Here is a 13,390-nt window from a genome sequence, read left to right as displayed (position 1 = left end):
GAACCATAATGACTCAAAGAACCCTCTGAGCTCTTCAATGGTTCTTTGCAGTTCACAAGATGGTTCTTTACAGTTCACAAGATGGTTCTATACAGTTCACAAGATGGTTCTATACAGTTCACAAGATGGTTCATTACGGTTCACAAGATGGTTCTATACAGTTCACAAGATGGTTCTATACAGTTCACAATATGGTTCTTTACAGTTCACAAGATGGTTCTATACAGTTCACAAGATGGTTCTATACAGTTCACAAGATGGTTCTATACAGTTCACAAGATGGTTCTTTACAGTTCACAAGATGGTTCTATACAGTTCACAAGATGGTTCTTTACAGTTCACAAGATGGTTCTTTACAGTTCACAAGATGGTTCTTTCCTCTTTTAGTGATAATTATAATGTAGTGGAGGCGGATCATTACATCACGAGGGGGCGTGGTTTGTGTACATCTCTTTTAGTGATAATTATAATGTAGTGGAGGCGGATCATTACATCACGAGGGGGCGTGGTTTGTGTACATCTCTTTTAGTGATAATTATAATGTAGTGGAGGCGGATCATTACATCACGAGGGGGCGTGGTTTGTGTACATCTCTTTTAGTGATAATTATAATGTAGTGGAGGCGGATCATTACATCACGAGGGGGCGTGGTTTGTGTACATCTCTTTTAGTGATAATTATAATGTAGTGGAGGCGGATCATTACATCACGAGGGAGCGTGGTTTGTGCTACCTTGAGTGACAGTCCTTCCAGTTGATCCAGTGTGTTGTGTGATGCTGTTACATATTATATATGAATGTGGTCAGTGACGGGGTCTTGAGAAAGACTCACGTACGGCCGTGTACCAAGTCAGTAGTTTCTCTCCTCAGGGACCCTCAGCTGTTCCAGAACTAGTTCACTTGATTCAACTCGTCAAATAACACAATACTAATACTTATGGAATTTTAACAGTGTAATATGGCTGACAAGAATAAAAAAAAACCCTGTATGGTCCTTCCAAAGGATCTGCAAAGAACATTTGTGATTGAAAAAGGTTTTTTATAGAACCATTCTCCATAAACGTTCCATAAAGAACCATAAAAAAAGGTTATATATAGCCCCAAAAAGGGTTGTAACCATAGCAGAACCCTTTTAGGTCCTATATACAACCTTTCATCTGCTGTTAGAACCCCTTTAACCTCTATCTCTCTAACAGCAGATAGATAGAGAGGGGTTAAAGGGGTTCTAACAGCAGATAGAGAGAGAGGTTAAAGGGGTTCTAACAGCAGATAGATAGAGAGAGGTTAAAGGGGTTCTAACAGCAGATAGAGAGAGAGGTTAAAGGGGTTCTAACAGCAGATAGGGAGAGGTTAAAGGGGTTCTAACAGCAGATAGATAGAGAGGTTAAAGGGGTTCTAACAGCAGATAGGGAGAGAGGTTAAAGGGGTTCTAACAGCAGATAGATAGAGAGGTTAAAGGGGTTCTAACAGCAGATAGAGAGAGAGGTTAAAGGGGTTCTAACAGCAGATAGATAGAGAGGTTAAAGGGGTTCTAACAGCAGATAGAGAGAGAGGTTAAAGGGGTTCTAACAGCAGATAGAGAGAGAGGTTAAAGGGGTTCTAACAGCAGATAGGGAGAGGTTAAAGGGGTTCTAACAGCAGATAGATAGAGAGGTTAAAGGGGTTCTAACAGCAGATAGGGAGAGAGGTTAAAGGGGTTCTAACAGCAGATAGATAGAGAGGTTAAATGGGTTCTAACAGCAGATAGATAGAGAGAGGTTAAAGGGGTTCTAACAGCAGATAGGGAGAGAGGTTAAAGGGGTTCTAACAGCAGATAGGGAGAGAGGTTAAAGGGGTTCTAACAGCAGATAGGGAGAGAGAGGTTAAAGGGGTTCTAACAGCAGATAGATAGAGAGGTTAAAGGGGTTCTAACAGCAGATAGATAGAGAGGTTAAAGGGGTTATAACAGCAGATAGATAGAGAGGTTAAATGGGTTGTAACAGCAGATAGAGAGAGAGGTTAAAGGGGTTCTAACAGCAGATAGATAGAGAGAGGTTAAAGGGGTTCTAACAGCAGATAGGGAGAGAGGTTAAAGGGGTTCTAACAGCAGATAGAGAGAGAGGTTAAATGGGTTCTAACAGCAGATAGAGAGGTTAAAGGGGTTCTAACAGCAGATAGATAGAGAGGTTAAAGGGGTTCTAACAGCAGATAGATAGAGAGGTTAAAGGGGTTCTAACAGCAGATAGATAGAGAGGTTAAAGGGGTTCTAACAGCAGATATAGAGAGAGGTTAAAGGGGTTCTAACAGCAGATAGATAGAGAGGGGTTCTAACAGCAGATATATAGAGAGGGGTTCTAACAGCAGATAGAGAGAGAGGTTAAAGGGGTTCTAACAGCAGATTGTTTAGGTTAAAGGGGTTCTAACAGCAGATAGAGAGAGAGAGGTTAAAGGGGTTCTAACAGCAGATAGATAGAGAGGTTAAAGGGGTTCTAACAGCAGATATAGAGAGAGGTTAAAGGGGTTCTAACAGCAGATAGATAGAGAGGGGTTCTAACAGCAGATATATAGAGAGGGGTTCTAACAGCAGATAGAGAGAGAGGTTAAATGGGTTCTAACAGCAGATAGAGAGAGAGGTTAAAGGGGTTCTAACAGCAGATAGAGAGAGAGGTTAAAGGGGTTCTAACAGCAGATAGAGAGAGAGGTTAAATGGGTTCTAACAGCAGATAGAGAGAGAGGTTAAAGGGGTTCTAACAGCAGATAGAGAGAGAGGTTAAAGGGGTTCTAACAGCAGATAGATAGAGAGGTTAAAGGGGTTCTAACAGCAGATAGAGAGAGAGGTTAAAGGGGTTCTAACAGCAGATAGAGAGAGAGAGGTTAAAGGGGTTCTAACAGCAGATAGAGAGATAGAGGTTAAAGGGGTTCAAACAGCAGATAGAGAGGGATGTTAAAGGGGTTCCAACAGAAGATGGTTTAGGTTAAAGGGGTTCTAACAGCAGATTGTTTAGGTTAAAGAGGTTGTAACAGCAGATGGTCGGTGTTAAAGGGGTTCTAACAGCAGATAGAGAGAGAGGTTAAAGGGGTTCTAACAGCAGATAGATAGAGAGGTTAAAGGGGTTCTAACAGCAGATAGAGAGAGAGGTTAAAGGGGTTCTAACAGCAGATAGAGAGAGAGAGGTTAAAGGGGTTCTAACAGCAGATAGAGAGATAGAGGTTATAGGGGTTCTAACAGCAGATAGAGAGGGATGTTAAAGGGGTTCTAACAGCAGATGGTTTAGGTTAAAGGGGTTCTAACAGCAGATTGTTTAGGTTAAAGAGGTTGTAACAGCAGATGGTCGGTGTTAAAGGGGTTCTAACAGCAGATAGAGAGAGAGGTTAAAGGGGTTCTAACAGCAGATAGATAGAGAGGTTAAAGGGGTTCTAACAGCAGATAGAGAGAGAGGTTAAAGGGGTTCTAACAGCAGATAGAGAGAGAGAGGTTAAAGGGGTTCTAACAGCAGATAGAGAGATAGAGGTTATAGGGGTTCTAACAGCAGATAGAGAGGGATGTTAAAGGGGTTCTAACAGCAGATGGTTTAGGTTAAAGGGGTTCTAACAGCAGATTGTTTAGGTTAAAGGGGCTGTAACAGCAGATGGTCGGTGTTAAAGGGGTTCTAACAGCAGATAGAGAGAAAGAACCCTGTTAACATCTCTCTCTATCTGTTGTTAGAACCCTTTTAACCTAACAGCAGATAGAGAGATAGGTTCAAGGGGTTCTACCAGCAGATGAAATCAGTAAAAGGGGTTCTAACAGCAGATGGTTTGGGTTAAATGGGTTCTAACAGCAGATGGATAGAGGTTAAAAGGGTTCTAACAGCAGATAGAGAGAGAGGTTAAAAGGGTTCTAACAGCAGATAGAGAGAGAGGTTAAAGGGGTTCTAACAGCAGATAGATAGAGAGGTTAAAGGGGTTCTAACAGCAGATAGAGATAGATGTTAAAGGGGTTCTAACAGCAGATAGATAGAGAGGGGTTCTAACAGCAGATAGATAGAGCGATGTTAAAGGGGTTCTAACAGCAGATAGAGAGAGGTTAAAGGGGTTCTAACAGCAGATAGAGAGAGAGGTTAAAGGGGTTCTAACAGCAGATAGGGAGAGAGGTTAAATGGGTTCTAACAGCAGATAGAGAGAGGTTAAAGGGGTTCTAACAGCAGATAGAGAGAGAGGTTAAAGGGGTTCTAACAGCAGATAGATAGAGAGGTTAAATGGGTTCTAACAGCAGATAGAGAGAGGTTAAAGGGGTTCTAACAGCAGATAGAGAGAGAGGTTAAATGGGTTCTAACAGCAGATAGAGAGAGGTTAAAGGGGTTCTAACAGCAGATAGAGAGAGAGGTTAAAGGGGTTCTAACAGCAGATAGAGAGATAGAGGTTAAAGGGGTTCTAACAGCAGATAGAGAGATAGAGGTTAAATGGGTTCTAACAGCAGATAGAGATAGAGGTTAAAGGGGTTCTAACAGCAGATAGATAGAGAGGGGTTCTAACAGCAGATAGATAGAGAGAGGTTAAAGGGGTTCTAACAGCAGATAGATAGAGCGATGTTAAAGGGGTTCTAACAGCAGATAGAGATAGAGGTTAAAGGGGTTCTAACAGCAGATAGATAGAGAGAGGTTAAAGGGGTTCTAACAGCAGATAGATAGAGAGAGGTTAAAGGGGTTCTAACAGCAGATAGATAGAGAGGTTAAAGGGGTTCTAACAGCAGATAGATAGAGAGAGGTTAAAGGGGTTCTAACAGCAGATAGAGAGATAGAGGTTAAAGGGGTTCTAACAGCAGATAGAGAGATAGAGGTTAAAGGGATTCTAACAGCAGATAGATAGAGAGGTTAAAGGGGTTCTAACAGCAGATAGAGAGAGAGGTTAAAGGGGTTCTAACAGCAGATAGAGAGAGAGGTTAAAGGGGTTCTAACAGCAGATAGAGAGATAGAGGTTAAAGGGGTTCTAACAGCAGATAGAGAGAGAGAGGTTAAAGGGGTTCTAACAGCAGATAGAGAGATAGAGGTTAAAGGGGTTCTAACAGCAGATAGATAGAGAGAGGTTAAAGGGGTTCTAACAGCAGATAGATAGAGAGGTTAAAGGGGTTCTAACAGCAGATAGATAGAGAGAGGTTAAAGGGGTTCTAACAGCAGATAGATAGAGAGAGGTTAAAGGGGTTCTAACAGCAGATAGATAGAGAGAGGTTAAAGGGGTTCTAACAGCAGATAGAGAGAGAGAGGTTAAAGGGGTTCTAACAGCAGATAGAGAGAGAGAGAGAGAGAGGTTAAAGGGGTTCTAACAGCAGATAGATAGAGAGGTTAAAGGGGTTCTAACAGCAGATAGATAGAGAGAGGTTAAAGGGATTCTAACAGCAGATAGATAGAGAGGTTAAAGGGGTTCTAACAGCAGATAGAGAGAGGTTAAAGGGGTTCTAACAGCAGATAGAGAGAGAGGTTAAAGGGGTTCTAACAGCAGATAGAGAGAGAGAGGTTAAAGGGGTTCTAACAGCAGATAGAGAGATAGAGGTTAAAGGGGTTCTAACAGCAGATAGATAGAGAGAGGTTAAAGGGGTTCTAACAGCAGATAGATAGAGAGAGGTTAAAGGGGTTCTAACAGCAGATAGATAGAGGTTAAAGGGGTTCTAACAGCAGATAGATAGAGATATAGGTTAAAGGGGTTCTAACAGCAGATAGAGAGAGAGGTTAAAGGGGTTCTAACAGCAGATAGAGAGAGAGGTTAAAGGGGTTCTAACAGCAGATAGAGAGAGAGGTTAAAGGGGTTCTAACAGCAGATAGATAGAGAGGTTAAAGGGGTTCTAACAGCAGATAGAGAGAGAGGTTAAAGGGGTTCTAACAGCAGATAGAGAGAGAGGTTTAATGGGTTCTAACAGCAGATAGAGAGAGAGGTTAAAGGGGTTCTAACAGCAGATAGAGAGAGAGGTTAAAGGGGTTCTAACAGCAGATAGATAGAGAGGTTAAAGGGGTTCTAACAGCAGATAGAGAGAGAGGTTAAAGGGGTTCTAACAGCAGATAGAGAGAGAGAGGTTAAAGGGGTTCTAACAGCAGATAGAGAGATAGAGATTAAAGGGGTTCTAACAGCAGATAGAGAGGGATGTTAAAGGGGTTCTAACAGAAGATGGTTTAGGTTAAAGGGGTTCTAACAGCAGATAGAGAGAGAGAGGTTAAAGGGGTTCTAACAGCAGATAGATAGAGAGGTTAAAGGGGTTCTAACAGCAGATAGAGAGAGAGAGGTTAAAGGGGTTCTAACAGCAGATAGAGAGATAGAGGTTAAAGGGGTTCTAACAGCAGATAGATAGTAGAGAGAGAGAGGTTAAAGGGGTTCTAACAGCAGATAGATAGAGAGGTTAATGGGGTTCTAACAGCAGATATAGAGAGAGGTTAAAGGGGTTCTAACAGCAGATAGATAGAGAGGGGTTCTAACAGCAGATATATAGAGAGGGGTTCTAACAGCAGATAGAGAGAGAGGTTAAAGGGGTTCTAACAGCAGATAGAGAGAGAGAGGTTAAAGGGGTTCTAACAGCAGATAGAGAGAGAGGTTAAATGGGTTCTAACAGCAGATAGAGAGAGAGGTTAAAGGGGTTCTAACAGCAGATAGAGAGAGAGGTTAAAGGGGTTCTAACAGCAGATAGAGAGAGAGGTTAAATGGGTTCTAACAGCAGATAGAGAGAGAGGTTAAAGGGGTTCTAACAGCAGATAGAGAGAGAGGTTAAAGGGGTTCTAACAGCAGATAGATAGAGAGGTTAAAGGGGTTCTAACAGCAGATAGAGAGAGAGGTTAAAGGGGTTCTAACAGCAGATAGAGAGAGAGAGGTTAAAGGGGTTCTAACAGCAGATAGAGAGATAGAGGTTAAAGGGGTTCTAACAGCAGATAGATAGAGAGAGGTTAAAGGGGTTCTAACAGCAGATAGAGAGATAGAGGTTAAAGGGATTCTAACAGCAGATAGATAGAGAGGTTAAAGGGGTTCTAACAGCAGATAGAGAGAGAGGTTAAAGGGGTTCTAACAGCAGATAGAGAGAGAGGTTAAAGGGGTTCTAACAGCAGATAGAGAGATAGAGGTTAAAGGGGTTCTAACAGCAGATAGATAGAGAGGTTAAAGGGGTTCTAACAGCAGATAGATAGAGAGGTTAAAGGGGTTCTAACAGCAGATAGATAGAGAGAGGTTAAAGGGGTTCTAACAGCAGATAGAGAGATAGAGGTTAAAGGGGTTCTAACAGCAGATAGAGAGATAGAGGTTAAAGGGGTTCTAACAGCAGATAGAGAGATAGAGGTTAAAGGGATTCTAACAGCAGATAGATAGAGAGGTTAAAGGGGTTCTAACAGCAGATAGAGAGAGAGAGGTTAAAGGGGTTCTAACAGCAGATAGAGAGATAGAGGTTAAAGGGGTTCTAACAGCAGATAGAGAGAGAGAGGTTAAAGGGGTTCTAACAGCAGATAGATAGAGGTTAAAGGGGTTCTAACAGCAGATAGAGAGAGAGAGGTTAAAGGGGTTCTAACAGCAGATAGATAGAGAGAGGTTAAAGGGGTTCTAACAGCAGATAGATAGAGAGAGGTTAAAGGGGTTCTAACAGCAGATAGATAGAGAGGTTAAATGGATTCTAACAGCAGATAGATAGAGAGGTTAAATGGGTTCTAACAGCAGATAGAGAGAGAGGTTAAAGGGGTTCTAACAGCAGATAGAGAGAGAGAGGTTAAAGGGGTTCTAACAGCAGATAGAGAGAGAGAGGTTAAAGGGGTTCTAACAGCAGATAGAGAGAGAGAGGTTAAAGGGGTTCTAACAGCAGATAGATAGAGAGGTTAAAGGGGTTCTAACAGCAGAAGGTTAAAGGGGTTCTAACAGCAGATAGATAGAGAGGTTAAAGGGGTTCTAACAGCAGATAGAGAGATAGAGGTTAAAGGGGTTCTAACAGCAGATAGAGAGAGAGGTTAAATGGGTTCTAACAGCAGATAGACAGAGAGGTTAAAGGGGTTCTAACAGCAGATAGAGAGAGAGGTTAAAGGGGTTCTAACAGCAGATAGAGAGAGAGGTTAAATGGGTTCTAACAGCAGATAGAGAGAGAGGTTAAAGGGGTTCTAACAGCAGATAGAGAGAGAGGTTAAAGGGGTTCTAACAGCAGATAGAGAGAGAGGTTAAATGGGTTCTAACAGCAGATAGAGAGAGAGGTTAAAGGGGTTCTAACAGCAGATAGAGAGAGAGGTTAAAGGGGTTCTAACAGCAGATAGAGAGAGAGGTTAAATGGGTTCTAACAGCAGATAGAGAGAGAGGTTAAAGGGGTTCTAACAGCAGATAGAGAGAGAGGTTAAAGGGGTTCTAACAGCAGATAGATAGAGAGGTTAAAGGGGTTCTAACAGCAGATAGAGAGAGAGGTTAAAGGGGTTCTAACAGCAGAGGGTTCTAACAGCAGATAGAGAGATAGAGGTTAAAGGGGTTCTAACAGCAGATAGATAGAGAGAGGTTAAAGGGGTTCTAACAGCAGATAGAGAGATAGAGGTTAAAGGGGTTCTAACAGCAGATAGAGAGATAGAGGTTAAAGGGATTCTAACAGCAGATAGATAGAGAGGTTAAAGGGGTTCTAACAGCAGATAGATAGAGAGAGGTTAAAGGGGTTCTAACAGCAGATAGATAGAGAGAGGTTAAAGGGGTTCTAACAGCAGATAGATAGAGAGAGGTTAAAGGGGTTCTAACAGCAGATAGATAGAGAGGTTAAATGGGTTCTAACAGCAGATAGAGAGAGAGGTTAAAGGGGTTCTAACAGCAGATAGAGAGAGAGAGGTTAAAGGGGTTCTAACAGCAGATAGAGAGAGAGAGGTTAAAGGGGTTCTAACAGCAGATAGAGAGAGAGAGGTTAAAGGGGTTCTAACAGCAGATAGAGAGAGAGAGGTTAAAGGGGTTCTAACAGCAGATAGATAGAGAGGTTAAAGGGGTTCTAACAGCAGATAGAGAGAGAGGTTAAAGGGGTTCTAACAGCAGATAGAGAGAGAGAGGTTAAAGGGGTTCTAACAGCAGATAGAGAGAGAGAGGTTAAAGGGGTTCTAACAGCAGATAGAGAGAGAGAGGTTAAAGGGGTTCTAACAGCAGATAGAGAGAGAGGTTAAAGGGGTTCTAACAGCAGATAGAGAGAGAGAGGTTAAAGGGGTTCTAACAGCAGATAGAGAGATAGAGGTTAAAGGGGTTCTAACAGCAGATAGAGAGAGAGAGGTTAAATGGGTTCTAACAGCAGATAGATAGAGAGAGGTTAAAGGGGTTCTAACAGCAGATAGAGAGAGAGAGGTTAAAGGGGTTCTAACAGCAGATAGATAGAGAGAGGTTAAAGGGGTTCTAACAGCAGATAGATAGAGAGAGGTTAAAGGGGTTCTAACAGCAGATAGATAGAGAGGTTAAATGGGTTCTAACAGCAGATAGAGAGAGAGGTTAAAGGGGTTCTAACAGCAGATAGAGAGAGAGAGGTTAAAGGGGTTCTAACAGCAGATAGAGAGAGAGAGGTTAAAGGGGTTCTAACAGCAGATAGAGAGAGAGAGGTTAAAGGGGTTCTAACAGCAGATAGAGAGAGAGAGGTTAAAGGGGTTCTAACAGCAGATAGAGAGAGAGAGGTTAAAGGGGTTCTAACAGCAGATAGAGAGAGAGAGGTTAAATGGGTTCTAACAGCAGATAGATAGAGAGGTTAAAGGGGTTCTAACAGCAGATAGAGAGAGAGGTTAAAGGGGTTCTAACAGCAGATAGAGAGAGAGAGGTTAAAGGGGTTCTAACAGCAGATAGAGAGAGAGAGGTTAAAGGGGTTCTAACAGCAGATAGAGAGAGAGAGGTTAAAGGGGTTCTAACAGCAGATAGAGAGAGAGGTTAAAGGGGTTCTAACAGCAGATAGAGAGATAGAGGTTAAAGGGGTTCTAACAGCAGATAGAGAGAGAGGTTAAAGGGGTTCTAACAGCAGATAGATAGAGAGGTTAAATGGGTTCTAACAGCAGATAGATAGAGAGAGGTTAAAGGGGTTCTAACAGCAGATTGTCGGGTGGTAGAAACCCCCCTCAGCCTGACCATGGGACCGTGCCAAAGCCTTCCTGTAGAGAGAGAGAGTGTCAGTCAAACAGGCCTAATTATTTAATACCCCTCTGCAACTCTAAACTCATGATGAAACCCCTCTGGTGTGTGTTCACTCTACCGCATTAATCTCTCTCTCTCTCTCTCTCTCTCTCTCTGTTTTCTGTTTGTCCTCTCTCTCTCTCTCTCTGTCTCTCTCTCTCTGTTTTCTCTCTGTTCTCTCTCTCTCTCTCTCTGTTTTCTCTCTGCTCTCTCTCGCTCTCTCTCTCTCTCTCTGTTTTCTCTCTGTTCTCTGTTCTCTCTCTCTCTCTCTCTCTCTCTGTTCTCTCTCTCTCTCCCTCCGTTCTCTCTCTCCCTCCATTCTCTCTCTCTGTTTGTCTTCTCTCTCTCTGCTCTCTCTCTCTCTCTCTCTCTCTCTCTCTCTGTTTTCTCTCTGTTCTCTGTCTCTCTCTCTCTCTCTCTCTCTCTGTTCTCTCTCTCTCTCCCTCCGTTCTCTCTCTCCCTCCATTCTCTCTCTCTGTTTGTCTTCTCTCTCTCTGCTCTCTCTCTCTCTCTCTCTCTGTTTTCTCTCTGTTCTCTGTTCTCTCTCTCTCTGTTCTCTCTCTCTCTCTCTGTTCTCTCTCTCTCCCTCCGTTCTCTCTCTCCTCCATTCTCTCTCTCTGTTTGTCTTCTCTCTCTCTCTCTCTCTCTCTCTCTCTCTCTCTCTCTCTCTCTCTCTCTGTTCTCTCTCCCTCCATTCTCTCTCTCTGTTTGTCTTCTCTCTCTCTCTCTCTCTCTCTGTTCTCTTTTTGATGAAGGGATAAATGATCACTTCAACCAGGCGAGTGTCTCCTGACAAATCTGAAGTTAGAATCGCCTTCAGCCTTGACCAAGACTCAGGTAACACACACACACACACACACACACACACACACACACACACACACACACACACACACACACACACACACACACACACACACACACACACACACACACACACACACACACACACAGTTCCCGACAGAACAGCCTTTACCAACCCACCCCCCTGGTATCACTTTAACTGCAGTAATTCTTCTCTGCTGCCGCTGCCCGACAGACAGACAGACAGACAGACAGGTGTTCCTCTATTTCTGTTGGCCTGTGGCATCTTAAAAACAAACCTTCCACCTCACACACACACACACACACACACACGGCGAGGTGGTCCGTGTGAGAGTGCTTTAAGGCCGGCGGGACGGGCATCGAGATGGCAGCTGCAGCTTTGCCATAGTAGCGTCAGGTTTCCTCCGTAACACACACACACACACACACACACACACACACACACACACACACACACACACCACACACACACTGGCCTATATTTAAAAGCGTTTAACACTTCCCACTCCACTCCTCTCCTCGTCCACTCCTCTCCTCTCCTCGTCCACTCCTCCTCTCTGTATCTGTCTTTCTCTGCATCTCCCTGTCTCTCACACACACAGACACGCACACACAGTGTTGCATCATCCAGTATGACGTCATTACATTTGTCCTCAGATTGACACCTGTACATTTAGACTTTCACTTTCAAAATAAAGCTGACAGGGATCATCAAGTTCTCTCTCTCTCTCTCTCTCTCTCTCTCTCTCTCTCTCTCTCTCTCTCTCTCTCTCTCTGTCTCTCTCTCTCTCTGTCCTCCTCTCTCTCTCTCTCTGTCTCCTCTCTCTCTCTCTCTCTCTCTCTCTCTCTCTCTGTGTCTCTGTCTCCTCTCTCTCTCTGTCTCCTCTCTCTCTCTGTCTCTCTCTCTCTCTGTCTCCTCTCTCTGTCTCCTCTCTCTCTCTCTCTCTCTCTCTCTCTCTCTCTCTCTCTCTCTCCCCTCCCTGTCTCCTCTCTCTCTCTGTCTCCTCTCTCTGTCTCCTCTCTCTCTCTCTCTCTCTCTCTCTCTCTCTCTCTGTGTCTCTGTCTCCTCTCTCTCTCTTCTCTCTCTCTTCTCTCTCTCTCTCTGTGTCTCTCTCTCTCTGTCTCTCTCTCTCTCTCTCTCTCTCTGTGTCTCTGTCTCCTCTCTCTCTCTCTCTCTCTCTCTCTCTCTCTCTCTCTCCCTCCCTCTCTGTCTCCTCTCTCTCTCTGTCTCCTCTCTCTGTCTCCTCTCTCTCTCTCTCTCTCTCTCTCTCTCTGTGTCTCTGTCTCCTCTCTCTCTCTCTCTCTCTCTCTCTCTGTGTCTCTGTCTCCTCTCTCTCTCTCTCTCTCTCTCTCTCTCTCTCTCTCTCTCTCTCTCTCTGTGTCCTCTGTCTCCTCTCTCTCTCTCTCTCTCTCTCTCTCTCTCTCGCCCACGGACACCACTGTTTTTAGAACCTTCCATCACCCAGGATTCTCTGCATGTGTTCAAGACCTCCAGGGGGACATAAGTTGGAGATGCAACATCCTGTATGTCCGTCTTCCTTGCATGTCTGTCCATCCGTCCGTCTATCAGACAGTTCATGTCGTTAGGCTGTAGTCAGCCAGACAGTGTGTTATGTTGTCGTTAGGCTGTAGTCAGCCATACAGTGTGTTATGTTGTCGTTAGGCTGTAGTCAGTCAGACAGTGTGTTATGTTCTCATTAGGCTGTAGTCAGTCACACATTCCAGAGATGATGAGGAAGAAAGAATGAGGAAGCATCCTGAAGACACTGTCATTAGTTAGCTGACAAGGAAAGCACTGTCTTTTAGCCTCGGTCAGTCTCCCAGTCAGCCAGTTTGCAAGTCTGTTGGGTATCAAAGGGGAGGTTTAGCAGGGCTGTTATGTTCTGTAGTGGTCCCTTAGGGTGCAGCTCACCTTACACACCAGGTGTAGTGGTCCCTAAGGGTGCAGCTCACCTTACACACCAGGTGTAGTGGTCCCTAAGGGTGCAGCTCACCTTACACACCAGGTGTAGTGGTCCCTAAGGGTGCAGCTCACCTTACACACCAGGTGTATACATTACACTGTAGTCTCTGCTATGAAATACACGTCTGGCCAACAACGCAAGTCTATGTACGTTCCAAACGACTCCCTATTCCCACGTTCCAAACGACTCCCTATTCCCACGTTCCAAACGACTCCCTATTCCCACGTTCCAAACGACTCCCTATTCCCACGTTCCAAACGACTCCCTATTCGCACGTTCCAAACGACTCCCTATTCCCACGTTCCAAACGACTCCCTATTCCCACGTTCCAAACGACTCCCTATTCCCACGTTCCAAACGACTCCCTATTCCCACGTTCCAAACGACTCCCTATTCTCACGTTCCAAACGACTCCCTATTTGCACGTTCCAAACGACTCCCTATTCCCACGTTCCAAACGACTCCCTATTCCCACGTTCCAAACGACTCCCTATTCCCACGTTCCAAACGACTCCCTATTCCCAC

At 44.1% G+C, this 13,390-nt stretch overlaps 1 protein-coding gene across 1 annotated transcript in view; it reads left to right on the top strand.

Moving 5' to 3' along the window:
• Nucleotides 1-13,390, top strand: part of map3k7cl (map3k7 C-terminal like) — a 43,650-nt gene that overhangs the window by 1,627 nt on the left and 28,633 nt on the right. The window contains exon 2 of the mRNA XM_014129849.3: nucleotides 10,832-10,913. Coding sequence (XP_013985324.1) covers nucleotides 10,838-10,913 — 76 coding nt within the window. The 5' untranslated portion in view covers nucleotides 10,832-10,837. The remainder of the gene's footprint in view (nucleotides 1-10,831; nucleotides 10,914-13,390) is intronic.

Source organism: Salmo salar, chromosome 11 (genome assembly GCF_965601325.2).
Source record: "Salmo salar chromosome 11, fSalSal1, whole genome shotgun sequence".
Lineage (NCBI taxonomy): Eukaryota > Metazoa > Chordata > Actinopteri > Salmoniformes > Salmonidae > Salmo > Salmo salar.
Note: the sequence above shows the minus strand (reverse complement) of the source record. Positions and strands in the feature narration are given on the sequence as shown.